Here is a 22,327-nt window from a genome sequence, read left to right as displayed (position 1 = left end):
TTTTTCTGTCATCTAGGACTACTCTTGTATTTTACATGGAAGATGATTGATCAGTCTTGGCAAGGGAACAGCAGAATTTTTATTTTATTGTTCTGATAGGTTATCTTTATTAGTCATGGTAGTTTCATTTCTGGTTTAAATGAGTCTGTGCTGAAGAGGACAGACAAATTTTGTCATGATCCACAAAGTAAACTTCTGATAGATCCAATTTTTAATTAACAGACTTCTAAAGGGGAAGAGATTAAAACAAACAGTCCTATAAACCTTTTTTTTTTTACATCAAAATGCAAAAAATGACGGTTTTGAAATCCTGCCTTTAGAATCCATCACTTTAAATAAATGTAGTAGCCTGAAGAAAATTTCTGTTTAGTTGGAGCTGCTGTCCTTCAGAGTAAAAGGGAAATGCCTCATTTCAGTGAAGGAACCTGTCATACACTAAATATATGAAAGAGGAGAAATGGTATAGACAAATAGGTAATTGACAAAGTCGAGGCTGAAGGTGAGATGTTGTGTCTGCAGGGAAAAGATGTATTTTTAGTGACGCATTTTACCTGTAATGTGTAAACTGGGGCTTAAAATGTTTGTTTGTTTGTTTGTTTAGTTAAATGACAGTACAGGGAGGAAATTCAGACTGAAAGAGACAAAGTCACGTTAATTTACCTGTCTCATTTGAAAGAGTGACATCTGTTAAACTTTGGCATTCTCTTTGTTTTATTTCTAGATGATGGCTGAACTGAGAAGCTCGTGAAGCTTACATGAAATATCCTATAGGTAATTCTACTGATCAGTAGTAGCCCAGATGAAATAAGCATGTCTTAAGATGGCAATAGATCTGGAATATGAACCAGTCTACGGAAGTGAGTTGATGCCAGATTTGTTAGTGTCTCGGTGGCTTGATGGCTCTCACTTACTCTGTCTCTAAACCAAAGACATCTTTCTACCAAAGCAATAAAGGGACAGTGCACAATCTGACTACAGAATGCCATTTCCAAAGAAGTGAACTGTGAAGAAAAGACTCATGAATTTTGATCACAGGGGCTTGGAGAGCATCTCTGGTAAGTTGAAGAATTAACTGTTACAAATCCTGAATGTATCTAACATCTTACAGAACATCAACCTGAAGACAACCTTAAGTTTCACATTCTTTGTATTGCTTATCTGATCTTGCAAATGAACAAAAATGCTGAGTCATCTTAACTAGCTTGTAAAATCAGCTTCCACTGTAAAATGTTGTTTGTAAAATTCTCAGTGTCAATAATCAACATTGGCATTTTTTCCATTGAAAGATATTGAAGATAGTCTTCATCTTTAGTGGAAATGTTGGAAACATAATCATCGCATACCTTTGATAGGCAGTATTTTAGCAACTTAGAACGAATGTTTCTTTTTTTTTTTTTTTTTGCAGTAATTGTGAAGGGATTACAGGGCGGAGGGGGGACAGCAGAGGAAGAGCTAAATGTCCTTTCCAGGATTTTGAGTATCATGTTTCTCAGAGCGTGATTCTGTATGGATGATAATGGAATTTTATATTCGTTCCCTGATTTCAAGGCAGTATTCAGTTGATTTTTGTAGTTACTTTAAGATTGTTTGCATTTATGTTCATTACCAAAGAAAACGATAAACAGAAGAACAAGAAAAATGTGAATTTCCTTCAGAAAAGGGAAGTGTAACTATGCTAAAACCAATGAAACCTTACAAAATCAATAGCTGGTAAAATGTAGGTCTGTGGTTTAGTTCAACGAAGAGGAAAAGATAGAAATTGAAACTCATTAAATCATATTCAAGAAGTCGGAGAGAATCATGACTAGCTCAGCTTTCCAGGAAGTTGTGGAGTCAGTTGGGGATGAGGAACTTACAAATATTACAATGTAAATCAAGTATTAATTCAATAAGTATTCTGGTAATTTGTCCAGTGCAGAATAATTATTTTCTACTGACAGTTTATAAAGTATTTTATAGTATATTGAATGTATACTACTATTTTATAGTATATTGAATGTATACTACTGTAGCAATATTAAATATATGTCGTATTTAATAGTAATGTACTGTTACTGGCATTTACTCGCTTTCAGATGTCTGCTCCAGTGAGGACCTTCCTGAGGTAGAGTTGGTGAGCATGCTAGAAGAACAATTGCCAGATTACAAGTTACGAGTGGACTCTCTGTATCTGTATGAAAATCAAGACTGGATTCAGTCCCCTGCGGGCCATGGCCGTCTTCCTGAAATCACTTCTCCAGTTCATGATGAGGAGCCCTTCCGTTACATGAGTGAGTATATCTGGGCCTAGGATTTTTTTTTTCCCAATTAGTGAAGAGAAAACTGTAAATATAAAATTACTATAATAAAGTGTTCAAATCTGGAAAACTTTGGACAGGTGGAACAAAAAGCTGAGTTCAGGGGAAATGCTTGTAGTTCAGCACTGCAATTCTAAGGGCTGACCTAGCACGTCCCATGGCCGCCTGATCATTAGATTTCACATGAAATAAGAGTGGGAACATGCGATAGTGAAAAAGAGGCGGGAACCTAGAATTGCGCTAGATTAGATGTAATGCAAGAGAGGTATGGAGTATGCAGCAGCTCTGTTTTCAGGAATGTTAATGATGCTGTGGTTCTTCTGATTATGTTTGCCCTGATGTTTTCTGTCAGTGCTGCTTTTGAAATGCTCTTAGTGGTTACTTCTGGAGATAGAAATGGTGTGAATGCCAGATAGGTGGGTACTAGATCAGTGTTGATCACTGCCTTCCAGATTTGAAAATACTAAGTAACTTATCCTTAAACCTAGCAGATCATAAAGAAGAAAACGGACAGCTTCCGATCACGTGAAGAAACATTTAATATGTTGAAAAACAAATGTATAGAAGGCTGCCAAAAGAACTGGACACTTACTTGCCTGTAGTTTGAAGTATTTTCATGTGAAAAGAGGAGAATGCATTGTAATCACTTTAGAGAAATGGGGAAGTCCTGTTTCCTCCGTATATTGGAACTATTGGAACAAATGACTTGGGAGAGTGAACTTGGTATTTATATACAGCCTTGGTACTTATGTGCAATCTGTAATGATTACCTCTTCCTTGTACATGCCACCTCTGAAAGGGGTTTTTTGCTGTTTGTGCTTTAAGCTTCCACCCGGGGTGTGTAGCAAATGAGTAAGTAAAAGTAAAATATTACCAGTAGTCGACAATTTAAAGCAATCTTGTTATCAGTTGAACTTGCAGGCTTGGAACACTTTTTAACTGTGGCAAGTATTTGGAAAACTGCTTAATATTTATTGCTCGGTTTGTTTCTGATAATAATATTGCAAGCATAAATGATTTTTTAGTTGAGTGAACACTCTTGTACTGGAAGTAGTTGTGTAGTCAGTGGGGTGTGTACTTGCCCCTAAGTTTTAATTATAAAGAGGTGGGATCAGAGTCTGTCAGTGCTGGAAGGACCTTTACATCAAATGTGGCTCTGCTGAAGCCCTTTGGTCAACACCTGCAGTTCCAGTGTGATGGAGCACAGAGCTCTGAGAGAAGGACCTTCAGTCAGTATGAGCCTGCATTTCCAAACTGCAGTGAGAGGGAGGGGTTCTGTCAACAATGTTTTAATGAAGGCAGTCGTGTTATTTGGCTGTCAAGGTACTACAGAAAGTCGTGTCTCCCTCTTTCACCCAGTGAGAAGTTCTTTTTAACTATAGAAGGTGTCCTGTGAAAATAGTAAACTGCTTGTGAGAGTTTTTTGAACAGTTGCCATAGATGTTTTCTTGACATTCTCAAAAACGAGCTGTAACAATGACTAAGTTAACAGATAACTGTTAGGCATAACATACAAAAGTAATTCTACCATCTAAGAACACTGTCATAACTGCTGAGTTATATAAACTCAAGATAAATACGGTTAATGTTTCTCCTAGAAATTGTCCAAAGGGATTGAATGTAGTAGTCATCATATTAGCTTTTTTGAGCCTAATAACTTACAGGGAGATACTGGGAAGGTCCCAGACAATACAGATATAGATCAAGATCTAGTTATAATCATTGCTGAATAGCTTGTTAGGTGAAATTTGTATCTTTCTTTCTGTTGGCTGGAATTGGGAATAAATGTGACAATCACTCTTGAAGTGTAACTTGGGTTTTTTATATGTATATCTCCCCCTCCCTATGTATCTATGCAAACATTTTTATAAATTTTTCCTAAAGAGAGTGCTAAACTCATGGTTTGGGTGAATTTGTAGTTGACATCTAAGAGAAAAAAAATAAAACAACACAGCAGTTATTGCCCTTGAGCTCCTCCTTTTTTTATGGCTGCTGCCGCCTATTAGAAGGTTTATCCAGTGACCAGTTGAGTTCGCACTGGCGGTGTTTTCAGTGACGTGGAAGAATATTTTCTGCTTCAACTGTGGTAGCATAAGAAGCCCTGAATTACAAAGCACCTGTCTTTAGAACTACTCTGTATGTGTGAATAAAGGGACATGGCACAACATAACAAGAATATTAACCAAAACAAAGAGTTGCTTGCAGCTTTCACTTGGCAAGGTGAGTGAGGAGAGGCTGCACATGTGCGTGTTCACAAGAGAGAATTCTAACAAATTATGTATAATTTTGATCCTGTAGTGTGAGAAAATAAAAAAAAGTTGTGTAGAGCTAAGTTTCAAAGCTGTTAGTTCTGTGATTTCATTTATCAGAGTAAATATATTTGCTTTTGATTTTAGGAACCTACTTGCCTGAGTAACCTTGTATGTAATTAGTGTAAATCTTTATTAAGGCGACTTAGCGCTGGATAGAAACTTTTAACTTGAAATCACCTGGTGGGAACAATTACCACAGGAGAGCTGGCTGTAATATTCTGCCTGTAATGGCTGAAACTTACTTACGTATGTGCAGTGAATTTTCCAAATACTAGTAAGCCAGATGAGTTTGGAGTCCCCTCTAGGGAAGCAATACCAGCAACCAAACGGTACCGTAAAATTGACCTCCCAAATGCTTGTTACGCTACTGATAGATAGGTACTTTAAATTTTGTGGAGAGTTTCTATTTTTACCCTGCTTAGAAATACAATTAGTAAATGGCACTGCTGTACGTTCAAAGCTCCTAAATACTTGAACAGCATGTGTTGGGTTTTCATGCCTACTGATCTACTTGATAAAAAGCATTTGATTTGTTAGTTTGATTTATTTTTTTGTTAAGCTCTTAGAGAAACAGTTCAGTAAACCTTTTTCTTCTATATTGTTCTTTCTGTTCTCCTGTCTTTTCAAGACTGCAAGAAAGTTTCTTTCTATGCTAAAATGCAACTTGCTTTTGTTCCCAGCATAGCCTTAGTGTTACGTTTTAAAAGGTTAATTCTGGACATTATGTATGTAAAGGACATACATAGCTTATATAACATATGTAAATAAAGTTAGCGTGCACTTCAGCTTGGCACTTCACTATCTCATAACTAAGTGTGCAGTCCTCAAAAAGAAAAAAGAAGAAAACTGCGAACCAATACCACTAAGTATTCAGAGTATGAATCAGATTTAAACAAGGTAGAAGAGTCAAGGAAATCTTCAGAAATAGACTTAGACCAAATCCATATTAATCTGATTTTGGAGTGCAGTGATGATGGAATTTGTTTCAAAACAGGTTAACTTAGACCTTCAGTTGAAGCAAATACTTCTGTATTTGTTAAATTTATATTGCTGCCGCCTTTACTTTCATGACCCTGATTCCATAAAGCAAAAATAGCAAATTGCTGTTGAACTTGGACAAGCACAAACATCCATCACCTGCAAGTGAGTTGTATAATTCTGCTCCTGAAGGGAATCATATTTGAATGATTCTGTAAAAGTTCTAAGAAAGTTTTAATAGTGTAAAAAGTATGTTTACAGATGCATTTATTTTTTGGTGGTGGTGGATGCATGCAAATAAATCACCTATTTCCTTACATTTTAATTCTTTCTCCTCTTTGTTCTTTTTTCCCCCTGTATCTTTCCTTTTCTGTCACTCTAGCTCTTATTGAACTTCCTTCCTCCTCCTTGGCTGGATCTCACAAATTTGCACAAGGTAATAAGATTTCTCCTTTACTAGCATCTTCTGTTTCTCAGGACAAGAACTATAGCAGACCAGTGCTTTGTGTTTTAGTACTGTGTTTTGTTCAGAGTTGTCGCAAATTCTTCATGCTTTGTTTATTCTTGACTCAGTCCTGTTTTTCAAATCCTACTTGTTCTCAGTTTTTTAATAGTTTTACAAACTCTTCAAACGTCGGAAGTCACTCAATCAGTAAGGTAGGATTTACTGCTGCATCCAAATTGCAGATCTACATTATCCCATTTCTTTTTAACTATTTCCAAGATGATCAAGCATCTTAATAAATACATTTTCATGACTGGAAAGTTTCTGGAGTTTCCATACTTCCTGTGTATAGCTGTCACACTCACTAATGGGAATTTTGTTTCAAGGGTAAAGTCTGCAGCTTTATTTTATTTATTTTATTTATTTTATTCAGCTATATTTGGATATGCTCCAATATACTCTTCCCTCTCCTCCCAGCTTAGCTGTATTCAAAAAGTTGATTTTAAGAGATTTTTCTCCTTTTTCTAAATTTGAAGGATGTGTGAGCACCTCAAGTTTTAGCTAATATTGTTGAAAGCTGTAAATGTTCAATACCTCATTGTATCAGTCTTCCAAATGAGTATTGTTTCATATTTCTGAACTTAAGATGCATTTTCATAGCCTCCGCTAGTTTCATCAACTAAGTACTGTATTTGTATATAAACAACATCCTCTGAGTTTTAGCTCTCTTTCTTCCCAGCAGCCTTCTTAAGCTCCTTCAGTAAGTATGTTTTTCTCTTCTCAGTTCTTGGCACAGATAATGTGGAGCAGAAAACCTACAGTGATGCTGACATGGTCAAACATCTGTTAGCTGAGGTATGCTTGTCTCTGTAATGCTATGTTAATATATTTGGGAACGTGTATTTGAGGAAGGGTTTTACTCAGCTACTGGAAATTTCAGTTCAGTTACCTTCAGGAGCTGCTTATCAAACACATGGGTAATTAGAAGCTGTCGATTTGGTGGCACCATCTCAGGAACAAAATTTAGCAAAACTATGGGCACCCATGGAGCCAGGGAGGTGTAAGAAAGAAACAGCTTTGTTCTGCTTTCCTGTTGCTCCTTTGTTTCTACCCTCTCATCGCTATTCAAGTTAAGCAGTCTGTTCTGGAGAAAGTGTCACTTGAAAGACCACAGGCTTAAGTATATGTGGCTTCTTTGTATGATTGAACAGAGGCCATATAACCTCTCCAGTACTCAGCACAAAAAACAAAACTGTCCTCAGGTTTGGTGCTTTCCCCTCCCCCTGTTACTGCAAATGACTGTGGAAGAGAATGTGCTGTATCAAGAAACAACAGTTATGGAGGTGTTCTGGCTCCAGATGATGAAGCATTAATCATTGTTCTAACAATGTTGATCCATTTGAGAGTGAAAGGGGAGCTCAGAGTGGTGATGCATTAAACAATAGCTAGGAAAATCTAAAACTACGCTGAATTTAAACCTTATCTGATCAAAAGTAGACATTTATTCTCATTTTGTGAGCAGAAAGATCGGGACCTGGAACTGGCAGCTCGAATTGGACAAGCTCTCCTTAAGCGAAACCATCTGTTAACAGAACAGAATGAAGCACTAGAAGAACAGTTAGGACAAACTCTAGATCGAGTGAGTGATCTTTTTTTTTCTTTTTTTCTTTCTTTGGTTTTCTTTCTTTGTTTTCCATTTTCTTTCTTTGTTTTCCATTTTCTTTCTTTGTTTTCCTTTTTCTTTCTTTGTTTTCTGTTTTCTTTTTATGATGAAGGTAAGAGGATTAATAGAAATACATTATTTCATTGTGAAAGCAGGTGATTGCTGCTCTCAAACTACAGAAGTATACTTAGATGTCATTCTCCTAATTGTCATTGTTCAATCAGCTTTCTCAGTCCAAGAATTGACTGTGAAGTCTGCATTTTGTAATGACTGAGAAATGATGAGAATATTAGGTATTATTATGATATATCTACAGCAGAATTGCATTTTCAAAGTGTTTGTTTTGACCATCAGTCTGATATCCCGCCATGAAACTACGAATCTAATAATCTACGTCAAAATAAGTAGTTGGTATCTGACATAACAACTTCACAGGTGAGGAAACACCCAGAAAATAAGCTGGCTTAATGGAGTGCTTACACTAAGAATAAATAAATAAATAAATAAATAAATAAAATTTAATGAAAACTGAATTCTGTTCAAGATCTTCACTCCATCTTTTCCTTTAAGCACAGATTCTTGATCTAATCTTTTCTTTGTTTTTCTTTCTTAAAAAATTAAATAGTTGACCAACAATAAAATACCCTAAGTTTTTTAACCCTGGGGTCAACAGGTATAGTCTAAGTTACAGTGAAATGGATTCAGCTGCCTGCATAAAACAGTATGCTGGCAATAAAAACATACTCCTAATTAGCTGTAGGACAGCATAAACTTATGTATTCATATAAAAATTTAGATATGCAAAATAGAATTTATCTAAATGAAATCTGTCTCTTCTCTTGTTTTTATTTGTCCTACAGTTCACTTAATGTTTAGGCTGCGGGGTACCAGTCTATCCATATAAATAGATGTCTGTCAGTACTTTTCTTCAGGCAGTTACAGTTCAGGAAAATGGTCATAATCAAAATGATAGTTAGCGTGTTAAAATGGAAACATGTTTCAAAGCAGCTGGAAAATTATTTCGAAGTAAACTATTAAAAAAGTAGGTTCTGTTTTCCATTCTCGTGTTATCTTGAATTTTCAGTCTCCCTTACAGTGTTAAAATTATGATTTTGTGAACTTCCTATAAAATAAATAGAGGTTGAATCTTCTGTGCAAATATAAATAAATGGATCGTGACCTGTAAGCTATTTTTTAATCTCGTTTTAGACTGGAGCAGTGATGTTCCAAGAGGCTGCGTAAATAATAGACTGTAATATTGTATAGCTAAAGTATATTTCACGAGCTGATGATCTTCTTTTGTCATAGGTTAACCAGCTGCAGCACGAACTGTCAAAGAAGGATGACCTGCTTCGTATTGTTTCGATTGCTTCCGAGGAGAGTGAAACAGATTCCAGCTGTTCCACACCACTTCGTTTCAATGAGTCTTTCAGTGTATCACACGATCTGTTGCAGCTGGATGTCTTGCAAGATAAACTCAGAGAGCTGGAAGAGGAGAACCTTGCTCTCAGATCGAAGGTATATCCAACTTACAGTGTATACCATATATGCTGGATGTGAAAGAAATCAGGATGGTTAAAAAATCCAGCATCTGGGTTTCTCTTGAAGCATATGACTATTTTGTATCGCTGTATACGAATCATTCTCAAACACTTTCTCTCCACTCCCCATATCCTTCTGTTTCCTTCACTACTCCTCATTATCTCCAGAGTCCTCTAGTAGTCCTTCCTCAATGCCTTTATGGTATGTGAAAGAATATGGGAACATATGTAAGCACCCAGCAAAAGTACTTGGACCCATCAGGCCCTCAAGCTTGTGCGACCTGTTTTGATACAAATCTGGCTGCAATTAGTAGTAGTATTTTGGGAATTCCATTGTGTTGCCATTACATTTTTGTCAGCCTACGTTCAATATTAAGGGTTAATAAGCTTCTACGCAAATTCTTTTAAAGACACACTTAGTTTTGACTATGTGATTAGTCTGTGTTTTAATTGGTCTCTCTTGTATATAATAAATGAATACAGGCACTGTGCCTTTACAAGGGTAGAGACTAAATGGACAGACAAAATAATGCCTATAAAAGTCATGGAACCAACAGCAAAGGTTACAACAATCAGAATCTACAGATGCAGTGTCTCTTCTTCGGAGGTGGAGAGTGGAACTTGTAAAATATAGGAGATTGGTTAAAAGTGAGTTCTTTTATTGTTTTTAAGAAAAGGGTTTTTTTGTTTTGTAAGAAAGGTGGGGTTTTTTAATGTAATGTGTGTGGGGTTTTTGTTTTGTTTTTTTTACGTGAGCCTTTCCCAATATGAGCTTGTTACAGCAATACAACAGAGACTAGATTCCTTTAATGTGAAGAAAATATACTCTTCCTCTTGTTTTGCCTCAAAAATATTCAGCCTGAGATGCACATCCTTCCTAAAACTCCCTATGGAGTCTCCCCAAATGGATAGTTTAGTAGTGCTGTAGGAAAAAAAAGAGGAGATGATCAGACTGCTTTTATTACACTCCTAACCCTGTATATGATTACAGAACTTTACAGACCAGGGATTAATTTAGTCTACCTTAGTGTGAAAAAATGGAGTTGAAAAGAGGCTGCTATCATTCTGTAATATAACATAACCTTCACTGACTTGAAATAGCCTCAATCATATTGAGCCTATATTTGATATTTTTTTTTATTTTCATGTGACAGCATTATGTAAAGAAGGGCATTTGCCTGCGCTTGTGTAGCTGTACTTTTACTTGCTTGAATTACCTTTAAACCCATTTACTAAGTTTTGTGGTGAGTCACTTACTGGCAAACAGCCCTGAATATAGAAAAGTTACCTGTGCAAAGTTTAATATTATCATCCTCATACTCAAAACGGAAGTGGGAATTTGGTATGCTCCATGTTGTTTAGATCTGTTATGATACTCGGTCTCTGGCCCAGAAAATTTACAGTCTAAATAGACTACTTGGGGAATATGGAGAAAAGCTGTTATACTGAGAGCCTGAAAAGCTCTCTGAAAATGCCATAAGAGATTTGGCTAACATCATTCAGTTTTCAAGATTTCTTTGCCTTAATTGTGAAGCAAATTAAATTGGTTACTTCCGATCACTGTGTTGGTTTACTTTCCCTACCAAGTTAAATGTTTTTGCAACAATTTTTTTATTAGAGGCAAGAGATCAGGTTTTGTTCATGTGTCTGTGTCTTTCACTCAAGAGACCTACACAATTCAGGGAAACAGGTTATGGTAGAAAAAATGGTTAGAAAGTATGGCCAGATGGATAGGAATTATGACGATAGATAGAGGGGAGACTCTTCAGTTGCAAGAATTTTAGAAATAAAAATTTATAACATTAATATATGTATAGGTAAACTGAAATTGGAATACCAATAATTTTCTTGAAGGCTTGCCATCTGAAGACAGAAACCATTACATATGAAGAGAAGGAACAGCAGCTGGTCAATGACTGTGTAAAAGAGCTCCGTGAGTATCCAGGCTGTATCTTGCAATGGCAAAATGGTATTTGAAATACCTAGGGCCTACACCTTCTTAGTTATCCCTGGATCAAAAAATGAGCTTCAGTAATGAAATAATAATAAAAAAGCCTTGCTTTTTACCCAAGTGCAAAATTGTTTATGTATTTCATTGAGTTTCACTCTGGCATTCAGCTTCAGGTATGTGTAATGTGTTTAGAGAGAGAAAATGAACGCAAAATCTAATGTCCATAAACCTCCTAAACCAAAGCCTACAGACACTGGAAAATCAACAAAATATACTTCTTGTATAGACTATTCAGCACACTTGACACTGAAACGTATCAGTGCATAGACTCTTAAATTACTCATTCTAAATTACTATATATCTATGAACACATTAGTTCATTTTAAAAATACATATTATGAACCAAAGCATTTAAATTGGCAAGTGTTTTAATTTGTCTGAAACAGTTGTCCGTATTTGCTTTGGATACTACTTATTTGCAAAGAATTGCAGCTACTCTTACACAAATGCATGTCAAGTATTCTGAAACAATAAGGAACAATCCTTTTCATGTGTGGTGATTGTGTAACCTGGTGGTACATTTTTTTAATCTGTATTCATTTGACGTGTGCTACTTCCTTTGTGCATAATAACCTTAAACTTATATTTAAAGATTTTTTTTTTTCTATACAACCACCATAAAGAAGACTGGGTTGGCTGCTTGATTTTTCTTCTTCCAGATGACCATAAAATACTATGAACTGATACTTAGTTGGTTGTTAATTTACTCCGTTCCCTCTAAGAAAATACATATCTATTGCAAATAGAGGTTATTTCATATAAGCTCTCCTATTTTCCTTCAATGAGAACATCTGTGATTTCTGTTTTGTCCAATTCTATAGCAGGTATAGGCATGCTAGGTAATGTAGACTCACAGAAAGAATCTTCTCGCAAAGGATGTCTAGTCTACAGCTTTAAAATTTGTATCTTCAGGAAAAAGGTATCTCACTGTGAGCTTAAATGTCCACAGGTCCATGGGCAGGACCTTGTTCTCAGTAAATCTGTGAGGTACAATAACCACTAAACTTGTAGTGTGACCTTTATGCAAGAGCGATCAGACTTTATTATGACTTTGCTGTGCTTTCAGGGCAGGTATACAAGCAAGACTAACTGCATAAAAATATTTCAGCTTTTTGAGCTGCTTTGTCATCTCACTTGATGAAGTGCTTGCTCAAAGAAAAAAAGAAACTGGAAATTGTATGCAGTGGGTCTTTGGGGAATAGATGGTGGTAAGAATTAAGAGCTAAATAGGTGTATGCTATGCTTGACAAGATCTGACAAAATGCCTTTGCTTACAGAGAATGATAGTTAGTAAGATCAATTCAGAGCCTGACTTCTTCAGGATAGTCCAGGTTTGGCCTTGGTCGTGAGCCAGCATGTCATTTGAAATTGTTTATAGAAGCTTACCTTGGATTTTATTATGGTCATTTCGCATACTTGTGATATGTATTTCAGGTTCTGCATATGTAGCTCTTAATACGCTACACCTGCATTTGAAGTTAACTCTCTCTCTCTCTTCTGCCTCCCCATTATTTCTCTTTATCTTTTCCTTATGGATGTTCTAAGGCACCTACTCTTACGTACTATGAATTGATTTCCTAAGAGTATTGGTCATTTTGCAGATCGTTGTTGACTTTCACTGATCTTTTCTGGGTTTGGGGTTGGGTTGGATTTGGTTTGGTTTTTGTCGTGTGTTGAGAAAAGCTCTCTACTAAGTTCCTTTTATGTTTTGTAGGGCAAACAAATGCTCAAATTTCCAGAATAACAGAGGAGTTGTCAGAGAAGAGTGAGGAGTTGGTTCGCTACCAGGAAGAGATCTCATCCCTCTTGTCTCAGATTGTTGATCTTCAACATAAACTAAAAGAAGTAAGGGAATGCTGATGAAGAGTGTATGTGCGTGCGCACACGTGTGCATGTGCACGCACGTGGGAATGCCAGTGCTTACAGTAGGTAAAAATTGACTTGCAAGCCAGGGGGTTACACTGCAAGAGAGTGGCTGTTTCAGGAGAGTATGGCAGAGGATCAGCTCTCTTGGGGAAATCGGCTGAGAAAATGATGAGCACCTTTTTGTGCTTTCAGCATGTGATTGAAAAGGAGGAGCTGAAACTTCACTTACAAGCTTCCAAAGATGCTCAGAGACAACTGACAGCAGAGGTACTTAAGGCTTATATATATATATACATTTAGATAAATGTTTGGAATAGAATACAAGAGAAGGATAACTGAGAGAATGGGAACTATTACTTTTTAATTATGTAGGGCTTTTCATTTTTCATTGTGGTTGGAGTCATATGGTTGGAGGAAAAGAATGATTATTTTTATTTAAGTCTACACAAATATTTTGGTAGTTCACAGGAGTATGAAAGGCAAGGAAGGTGTTCCAAGTAGAGAGGTCTTACTGTTCTTAGTAGTTATGAGAAAGAGAGTGTTTTAGTGGGAATATTACTGATTCGATCAACAGTACTGTAGCTCATTAGATGTTAGGGAAGTTCTCTTTTTTGCTTCTTTTGCCTCAGCAGTTACTGTATTTGCAGACTCTTTTGATGTATTTTCCTTTGGATTTTATCATACTTTTTCCTCTCTTGAGTCTTAATTTGGACTTCATGCTTCACTGCTAAAATCGGTGCGGGTGCTATGCTGACCGTTGCCCATTCCAGATGTTGGCATGTGCTGTGCAGTTGGAAAATATTACAGTGTTGAATCAGTCGATATAGGTTTCTGTAGGAGTTAATACAGTTTCATTCTGTCTTGTCTTTGAAGCTTACTGGTATCACATGATCGCCTCTTTTCTCTTTCAGCTACATGAGTTGCAGGATCGGAATGCAGAGTGTCTAGGGATGTTGCACGAATCACAAGAAGAAGTGAAGCTGCTGCGCAGCAGAGCCAGCTCTGTTGCTTGTCTCTGCCACCCCCAGTCATGTGGAGCGTTTCCTGTGGTAATAAATACCGCTAGCATGGCATGCACGTACTGGCACATATGGCCTGTAGTAGCATACAACTATATGAGTAAAATAGCCATTACGGGAGCTGCAGCAGGAACTATTTTGTAGTAGGCAAAGGTGCTGATCTGATGTTTTTTCAGTCCTTTAATGTGTACATTTTTGAGAGCATTATTTGTTAGGAAACGAACCATTCACTTGACACATTGTGATATTAAAATTATTTTTCCTTTTTATATGCATTTTCTGTTAAATAAGGGAATTGGCATAGTCTACAGCTAGTGCTCAGTTGTGCTAGAATATTGTTCAATGTTGATGTGAATTTTATAACTTGACAGCCTTTCTTTAAGAAGCAAAGCATCTTTTTAAGAGTTCAGAAGGTATTTTTTTTCCTTAATGTAGTTAATGGTGTAATTTTATGTCCTTATCTTGTGAGATTAAATTTTAAACATCATCAGAAATGCATGACCTTAGACTAATTGCCAGAGATGACTAAACCAAGGGAAAAGGGTTAAAGGCGTTTATTTTTCTCTTCTTATTGGTGTCAGGTATGTTCTGATTACTGTACTCTCAAAAATTTCTGGGCTGTGCTGGGAATTTGTCAGGTTTTGGTTGGTCATTTCGCGTATACAGAATCCCTCATGTAAGTGTTTGTCCTTGTAAGAAGTGCTGTTATGATTGTAGCTTAACTTAAGAAACCAACATAAAGAGTACCAAGAAAAAACAGATGTTGCTAATGAAAACTGAACCCATACTGGTTATACGTGGGTGTAGTTATGGTGGAAGACTGCCCCCCATGCCCTTCCTTCAGAGACCAAAGAGTTTGTCCAAAACATACTGATGCCCGGGAAACAAATGGAGATTTTTTGAGTATTTTTTTAGAGATGTTTTCTGCTAAAATTGTTAGGAGGAAGACTGGAATCTAATGTGTCAACTCTTCTGGTTTCCATTTTTCTCTAGGATTCCCTTGCAGCAGAAATTGAAGGGACAATGCGGAAGGAATTGAGTCAGGGTGATGCATCTGTTCTCTCCAAGCAAAAGTATGTTTTCAGATCCCTGTGTGCTATTTCAGTATTTTTCCATATGCTTGTATTAAGTAAGGTGAAACTGATTTCTTGAAATCTATATATGTGAATGTTCCCTCTATAATAAGTTTTCTTCGAAACTTAATAAAAAAAGCTTTGTAGTTATTTGGTAATCTTTTCAACTTTGAAACTTACTATTCTTATTTGATTCTATGAGGAAGTTGGAAATTTGCTAAAGGGGTGCTATTTCATTCTTTAATTTGTGAGATTTTTGATGCAGATTCTCTGATGTGCAGCACTAGTTTCATCCCTTTTAATGCTGATAGAAAAATTCTCAGGCAAACTAAATCATAGCTGAAAGACTGATAACAGATTCCAAAGCCCTGAAGACCTGTTCCTGGATCTCTTACTTCGGAGCAAGAAGTAATAAGTTAAATATATGCTTCTGAAAGCATGTATAAATTAAATAAACCAAATACGTGGTCCTGAATGTTCTCCAGTGGTTCTCAATCGAGGTTCAGGTCTTTCAGGTCAAAGTCAGTGGTAATTCTGATATTTAATGAAGTAGTAGTACTGAAAACATGAGTGTCTTATGCAATCCTGTTTTTCTGGGCTTAAATCTTTTCAGTCAGGTCTCTGCAGACTTTTGGAAGTCTGTTGGTCAGAACTTTTTCTTTATTATATCTTTTTCAAAATGCTTCTGAAAACCACATTTGTTTGCTTGTCTTTTCTGCAGGGGTCAACAGAAACGAGTATTTGACACTGTCAAGGTTGCTAATGTCACTCGTGGCCGCTCCTCTTCCTTTCCTGCCCCATTGCCAATCCCTGGATCTAATCGATCAAGTGTTGTTATGACAGCAAAGCCCTTCCAGTCTGATGTACACCAGTTGGAGAGCCGCACACGGATGGCCCAGAGGAGCAGCTCTGAGAAGAATTTGAAGTAGGCAACACAGCCTGTTAACTTCTTTCTAAACTAACTGATTCAAAACTAAATCCAGACTGGACCTCAGCTGCGTAAGAGAGAAATGGTTAATTTAATGGTCTTAATATCTATTATTATTTGATGTTTCTCACAGAGACACTCATAATCCTGGCCAGCCGGGAACCCCTGGAGACAATGACTTAGTCACAGCTCTGCACAGGCTCTCCCTCCGTCGTCAGAACTACCTGAGTGAGAAGCAGTTCTTTGAGGAGGAATGGGAGCGAAAAATGCATTTACTGGCTGAGCAGAAGGAAGGGGCTAGTGGCTGTAGCACACCAACAGAAAGCTGTTTTTCCCTGGGTACAAACTCAGAATTCACTGATCTCTCTGCCAGCTCTAGTAATCTCCGTGTACTCCTACCAGAAAAATTGCAAATTGTCAAACCCATTGAAGGTAAGAGGATGATCTTCCTTCTCTCAGCAGCAGAAAAGGATTTTACATTAATTTGCCAACTAAATCATTGTTGGTGTGTGTATAGCTAGGTATGATATGCAGTAAGAGGAAGTAGTAGTATTTGGTAGGCTACGTGCCAACTAGCTCATCAGTATCACTTTCTACTTGGCTTTCTTACATGGTGCTAAGTGTGAGGCTTTTTCTTGGCATTGCCATCCAAGCACGTCGTGTGTATCACAGTGTTGGCACCAGTTGGCTGGAGTTGTTTTGATCGTGAATTCTTGTAACTCAGTACAAGAGTAGGTGATGGCTCTCTGAGACTCTTCTCTTTTGTCACGCCAGGATCTCAGACCCTTTTTCATTGGCAGCAGCTTGCTCGACCCAACCTAGGCACCATTCTTGACCCAAGACCAGGTGTTGTTACAAAAGGTTTTACCCCTCTGTCTGACGATACTGTGTACCACATCTCTGACTTGGAGGAGGATGATGAGGAAGAAGGTGAAGGAGGTATAACATTTCAAGTGCAACAGTCCTTCCCGGAGGAGAAGAAATGTACAGTGGCAAAGCCAGTGGCAGGGATTTTCCTGCCACCTGTTACTTCAGCAGCAGTACCACTCACTGGTAAGAAGCATGGTTAGTGTTTTTCCCTCTTTCTGTTTTTGCAGTGTCATTTTCTCAATGGAAAGTATTTGACCTTGCGACAATGCTGTCTTTGCTGTCTTTGTTCTTTACTTAAAAAAAAAAAAAATAGCAGTGATGATAACATTATCTTAAACTTTGCTTTGATTAGTTCTTATCTGTCTTTATTTTTACCCTCAATGGATGTAAATTCTCCACATTGCAGCCTCGAATCCAGGGAAGTGTCTGTCTTCCACAAATTCTACGTTTACCTTTACTACCTGTAGGATCCTTCACCCATCTGATGTCACTCAGGTTACTCCCAGGTATGATGACTGCTGACATCCTAAATGTTGCTGCATAGGATTAAACAGTTGCTTTCTGGCTTCTGATATATGGACGAGTTTTAAAAAATACCAAGGCAGCTAGGCAACACATTGGATGATACTCATACAAATAGTCGTAATTACAAAGGGGCAACTTGAAATTCTCTAGAGTGAGAGTTAAAACAGGTTAGGGTAACTTAACGGAAGTAAATTTATACTCTTAAATAGCAAATGCCTTGTATCATATACCTATTGTAAAAAAAAAAATACTGATTCTATGATAAATTTTTTTTCTGATTCTGTCATAATTTTTTTTAAACTAAGTTATTACTGGACATCTATGTTGGTATTCTGTCTAATATAGTATAGGTGACCACAGAAGGTAAATCCATTGGTACTTACACCAAAACCTCTCTGTCAAACCTTCTAAATACTTTGCAGAACAATAATTCTGAATCTACTAAAGCTGAAACCGTCACAGCTAATAGAAATAGTTTACTTTTTCTCCAGCCTTCTGTACACTAAAAGGCAAATACAGAGCAGAGCAGGCATAACGATGTCTAACGTGCATCTTCTCTGTTTCATTTTTGTTTTATTTCAGCTCCATGGGTGCCCCGTTTCCACTTGGAAATAGTGGCAGCAGTATTGGAAACCCAGTAGTGAGCACTCCAGCCATTTCTCACAGGCTTAGCATTGGAGAATTTCTCACCAACAGAAGAGATTCGACTACTACTTTCAGCAGCACGAGCAGTCTGGCTAAACTTTTGCAAGAACGAGGCATCTCTGCCAAGGTTTACGATAGCCCCGTATTAGAAAAACTGCCTTTGCTACGGCCCCCTCGAACTCTCCCCATTCCTTCTACTCCACCGAATTCTCCCTCGCGTTCACCTTGTCCTTCCCCTCCGCTGTTTGAGCCTCGAGTGCATCACTCAGAAAATTTCCTGGCTTCTCGACCAGCAGAAACATTCTTGCAAGAAATGTATGGCCTAAAGCCCTCCCGTAACGCTCCAGACGTAGGCCAGCTGAAGATGAACCTAGTGGACAGACTGAAGAGACTGGGTATCGCCAGGGTGATCAAGCCCCCTGAGACACAGGACCACAGGAAGAATCAGGGGCCAGAGGTTAGCTTGCGGAGGCCGGACTCGGCTGTGTTTTTAAATGCAGGTACCAACTTAATGGCAGGACTGAGAAGAAACCAGAGTCTTCCGGCCATGATTGGAGCATTGGGAGCTCCAGTTTGCACACAGTCATCAAAAATGGATATCCTAAAGGAGGACTGACTGGTCTGAAAAATGATTGACTTCTAGCATAGTAAATAATACATGAGGGATAAACATCCAGTGCAGGCATCGTTAGATGTGTTACAGAAGAGTTGGAGAGGGCACGTGCATGTTGAAGACGTGGGAGAGAGAAGTGTTGGGATCGAGGAGAAAAAGAACATTGCTTGGGTTTGAGGAAGAAGGCTTTTGTGAAAGATAAGAAAGAAGAAACCAAAGCTTAGTTTTGAGACACCCTTCAGCATCTGTCTTAACTTGGGCAAAAATAAAAGACCATTGTAGACGTTCTCGGTATTTTAACCTTTTAAACTGTATGCGTAGAACTGTCTTGCAGGTGTTGTTCTATTTTTTCCACCATATGACCATAGTATTTTACTAGTTGTTAGCAGTCAGGCTGCATCATTTAAATATAATATTAAAATAACAGTCAGTCTGACCAGCATTAGTGGTTCAAGTTCTTCTCTGTAGTAAACAAATAGGAAAACTTGGATTTTTTTTTTTTTTTATTCCTGTATTTTCCATTTCAGAAACTGCCCTCTTTTGAACTCCCCACTGTGAGAAGCAGGGGAGAGAACCTTTAGCTCTGTGTAAGAAAACAATACTTCTGTTTACAAACACAGAAACTGGTGGTCAGGATTTATATTTTGAAAGTGTGCAATTGTGCTAGTGAGGTATTAGCAGAAGTTAATTTCTTTACAGAGCTTCTTAAGGACACAGAGGAAGGTGCAATGAATAAGAATTAAGAAGCAGGAAAGCGCATATTAGGGTGAAAACTTCAAGCTAAGAAATCTTTCCAAAGTGTGTTGTGCATCTTTTTAAATGAGGGTATTTTTGCGCGCACACATAAAAATCTCAGGCACATTTCAGTGCTGCAAAAAGACATAAAACCTAGGTGCTTGATTCAGGGTTTCTTTTTATTTGATGTAAGCAGAGAGCATTTACTTCAAGCTAAGTGTCGGAAATTCGGTAACCTGACTCTTCTCTTGACAGGTAGACGTTATGTATATTTGAGAGTTCTGCAGTAAACTTCATGCCCTTCATTCACTTATTTCTGATTTTAGGCAGGATTTTATTTAAAAGATTTTATTAAGAGCAAAATTTACCAGTCTGTATTCAGAAACAGGAAGATGAAAGCTAGTGTTCTTTGTAGCATTTTAATGAACAGAAATCAGTTTTGTCTACATTGAAATCCCGTGTTTTGATGATGGAGAGTGGTTCTGAACCTGATTCTGAACAAAGCTGAGGCAGACTTTCTGTCTCAGAAGAGAAGTCCATTTTAGAAATCTGATTTCTGAGTGGTAGTCAGCAAAATGTTACTGCCCGTGCTGCTCTTTTGATTCCTTCCTGTCCAAGGTTCTAGTTATAACTGGATAATCTACAATAGATTTATAGTGTAACTTAAAGAAGAAGAAAAGTTTGCCCAAAATTCCTTGGAGGAATGGGTCTTTGCTAGTGACCTGAATGGAAAGAGGTTCTTAATCTTTGTGTAATTTTTCGCTGTACCTATCAACATTTTAAAATTATTTTAAAGTTCAGTTCCCATACATTTTAAAATTATTGTAAAGCTTGGTTTCCATACAATTAGGTAAAACAGTCGAAGTTTACCTTGCTTGTTACAGTGTATGTGGGACGTAGCCGGTACCTGCCTGGGTGCGTGGTGTGAAGCATCAGTATAATTACACTGCTTCGCCTTTGCCGTAAGGCACATCTGCCACAATCAGCACCCTTGTTGCTGCAGGATGGAGTGGAGTAGGGCAGGAAAAGAAAGCTTCTTAACCTGGTTTATAGGAAATTTGTAACGTGGCCTTTCTGCTTTTACAGTTCTATAGATCTTGAGATGACTCTTTGATATAACAGGCTTTTTTTGTAAAAGGAAAAGGAGTAACCACTTCAAATTTGCACAGGGATTCTTAGCAGAAACTTGCCTGTCAGCAGCGCACAGAAATATTCAGAAACTCCTGGAGTTGCCTTTTGCTCTCTAAGCAAAATCTTACACTTATAAAAGGTGAATCTTATTTAAAATACTATATACGGGTTAATTTTGTTTTTTAAATGAAAAATATTTAATTTCTTCATGTAAGTATTTATGTTTGTACGTGCTTAGCTGTGCCTAGCTAAATAAGGTAAGAGTGAAAGGAGTTGGGGGAGGTAACTTTGCTCTCCAGTGAATGAAGACGGGTATGTCTGCTGTGTGTTTGTAACTTCTAGGGAAACAACAGGAATGAGTTAACAGGAGATTGGACAGTTTGGCGTCTAACAGAGAAGTGGGTAGTGTGTCAAAAGTATGTCCATTTTATGTCTGTTTATTATAGGAATACATGTAAGTAAGTTACAGTGTGATACCTTCAAAAACGTATCTGCGTTTCTAACTAGCTTCGTTAGATAGCTCCAGCCGTTGGATCATTCTGTGTGTTATCAGCAGAAGCAGCAAATGAGCTAAATCAGAATTCCTTTGGCAGACCAGGTTTCAGTTAAAATTAATCCAAAAGCACATTCATTTAATGCATGTTTCTCTTTAGGACGCTTCCATATTCCATAGCCCAACAATGTAAACTGGTTCAGTTTGCTGAACTCTGGATATGTGGAGAGGTTGGTTGGTTTGTTTGTTTTGTTTTCTGTAGGATGATGTATCATCAGATACTTTACACAAGGCAAGAAGAAAATGGAAGAATCTGTATACCATTGTGTTTGTGTGTTTATCCGGTTGGTTGATGCTATGGTGCAGTGTTGTTGAAATTCTGTCACGCGTTTATACCTTTGGATGGTCCCGCGCATTTTGTATATATGTGCCTAGCTTGCAGCAACAGGGAAAACTGGTACTTCTTCCATGTTTACCGTTTTGTGCCAAAACCTAGAAATAAACTTTTTTGAATAGCGTGTGTTTCTGAGAACATACTAAAAGTTGCCATCATTCTAGGAACTGGTATGGCTTCTGTTGCTTCCCGTAAGAGAGGAGACAAACTTGCACGACTAAGATAGCTGAGATCCTGCACAAGATCTTTTGATCCTGCACAAATGTGATTTGGTTGAGCGGGAGGTAGAACTAGAAGGAATGGAGAATTGCAGTTCATAAAGGTTCTGTTATCTTGCAGGTTTGAGACAAAAACAGATGCTAGAAAGGAAGCCATGCTTGTGAAAGTGTCAAGAGACAGAAGGAAATTCTTGTACTATTTACCTTTATTCAGATTGGCTTAAACCAAGCACAAACGTATAGCTTTCTAGTTTCACTGTTTTTGATAAACTCAGTGATGCCTGTATGCTCAAAATACCTGTGGTCAAAGTTAAAAGCCTACTGGAGTCAAACTGCAGCCGAGAGGCAAGGAGAACATTGGGTTGGCTGTTAGACGAGGGGATTACACACAATGTTTGAACGGTCTGGGAACTTCATGGTATTTTTTTTCATCTGCTTTTTGCACTTACTGTTGTTTCATAGTGGAATGTAAATTTGATAATAAACACTTATAACATGCCATTTTTCAGTATATTAGTCATCTTGTGTGGTTTGTTCCAGATGTCATCTTCTATACTACAGTGTTCTGTA

The 22,327-nt window shown here is 37.6% G+C and overlaps 1 protein-coding gene across 7 annotated transcripts in view; it reads left to right on the top strand.

Moving 5' to 3' along the window:
* The window catches only part of TRAK2 (trafficking kinesin protein 2), a 28,579-nt gene extending 6,311 nt beyond the window's left edge, over positions 1–22,268 (top strand). For 4 of the 7 annotated variants that reach the window (XM_087732777.1, XM_087732780.1, XM_087732778.1 and 1 more), the window contains exons 2-17: positions 722–1,055; positions 2,076–2,270; positions 5,970–6,023; positions 6,817–6,887; positions 7,555–7,671; positions 9,004–9,213; positions 11,091–11,169; positions 12,962–13,092; positions 13,306–13,380; positions 14,025–14,162; positions 15,126–15,205; positions 15,927–16,130; positions 16,267–16,565; positions 16,908–17,198; positions 17,410–17,509; positions 18,111–22,268. In XM_087732777.1, the coding sequence (XP_087588903.1) occupies positions 1,019–1,055; positions 2,076–2,270; positions 5,970–6,023; positions 6,817–6,887; positions 7,555–7,671; positions 9,004–9,213; positions 11,091–11,169; positions 12,962–13,092; positions 13,306–13,380; positions 14,025–14,162; positions 15,126–15,205; positions 15,927–16,130; positions 16,267–16,565; positions 16,908–17,198; positions 17,410–17,509; positions 18,111–18,789 (2,760 nt within the window). In that variant the 5' untranslated portion in view covers positions 722–1,018 and the 3' untranslated portion in view covers positions 18,790–22,268. The remainder of the gene's footprint in view (positions 1–721; positions 1,056–2,075; positions 2,271–5,969; positions 6,024–6,816; positions 6,888–7,554; positions 7,672–9,003; positions 9,214–11,090; positions 11,170–12,961; positions 13,093–13,305; positions 13,381–14,024; positions 14,163–15,125; positions 15,206–15,926; positions 16,131–16,266; positions 16,566–16,907; positions 17,199–17,409; positions 17,510–18,110) is intronic. The other 3 variants (XM_087732781.1, XM_087732782.1, XM_087732783.1) reach the window with 3 other exon arrangements.
* Positions 22,269–22,327: the final 59 nt, after the last annotated feature.

This window comes from Nipponia nippon, unplaced genomic scaffold, assembly GCF_047370975.1.
Source record: "Nipponia nippon isolate SJK-2023a ecotype South Korea unplaced genomic scaffold, ASM4737097v1 scaffold_5, whole genome shotgun sequence".
Classification (NCBI taxonomy): Eukaryota; Metazoa; Chordata; class Aves; order Pelecaniformes; family Threskiornithidae; genus Nipponia; species Nipponia nippon.
Note: the sequence above shows the minus strand (reverse complement) of the source record. Positions and strands in the feature narration are given on the sequence as shown.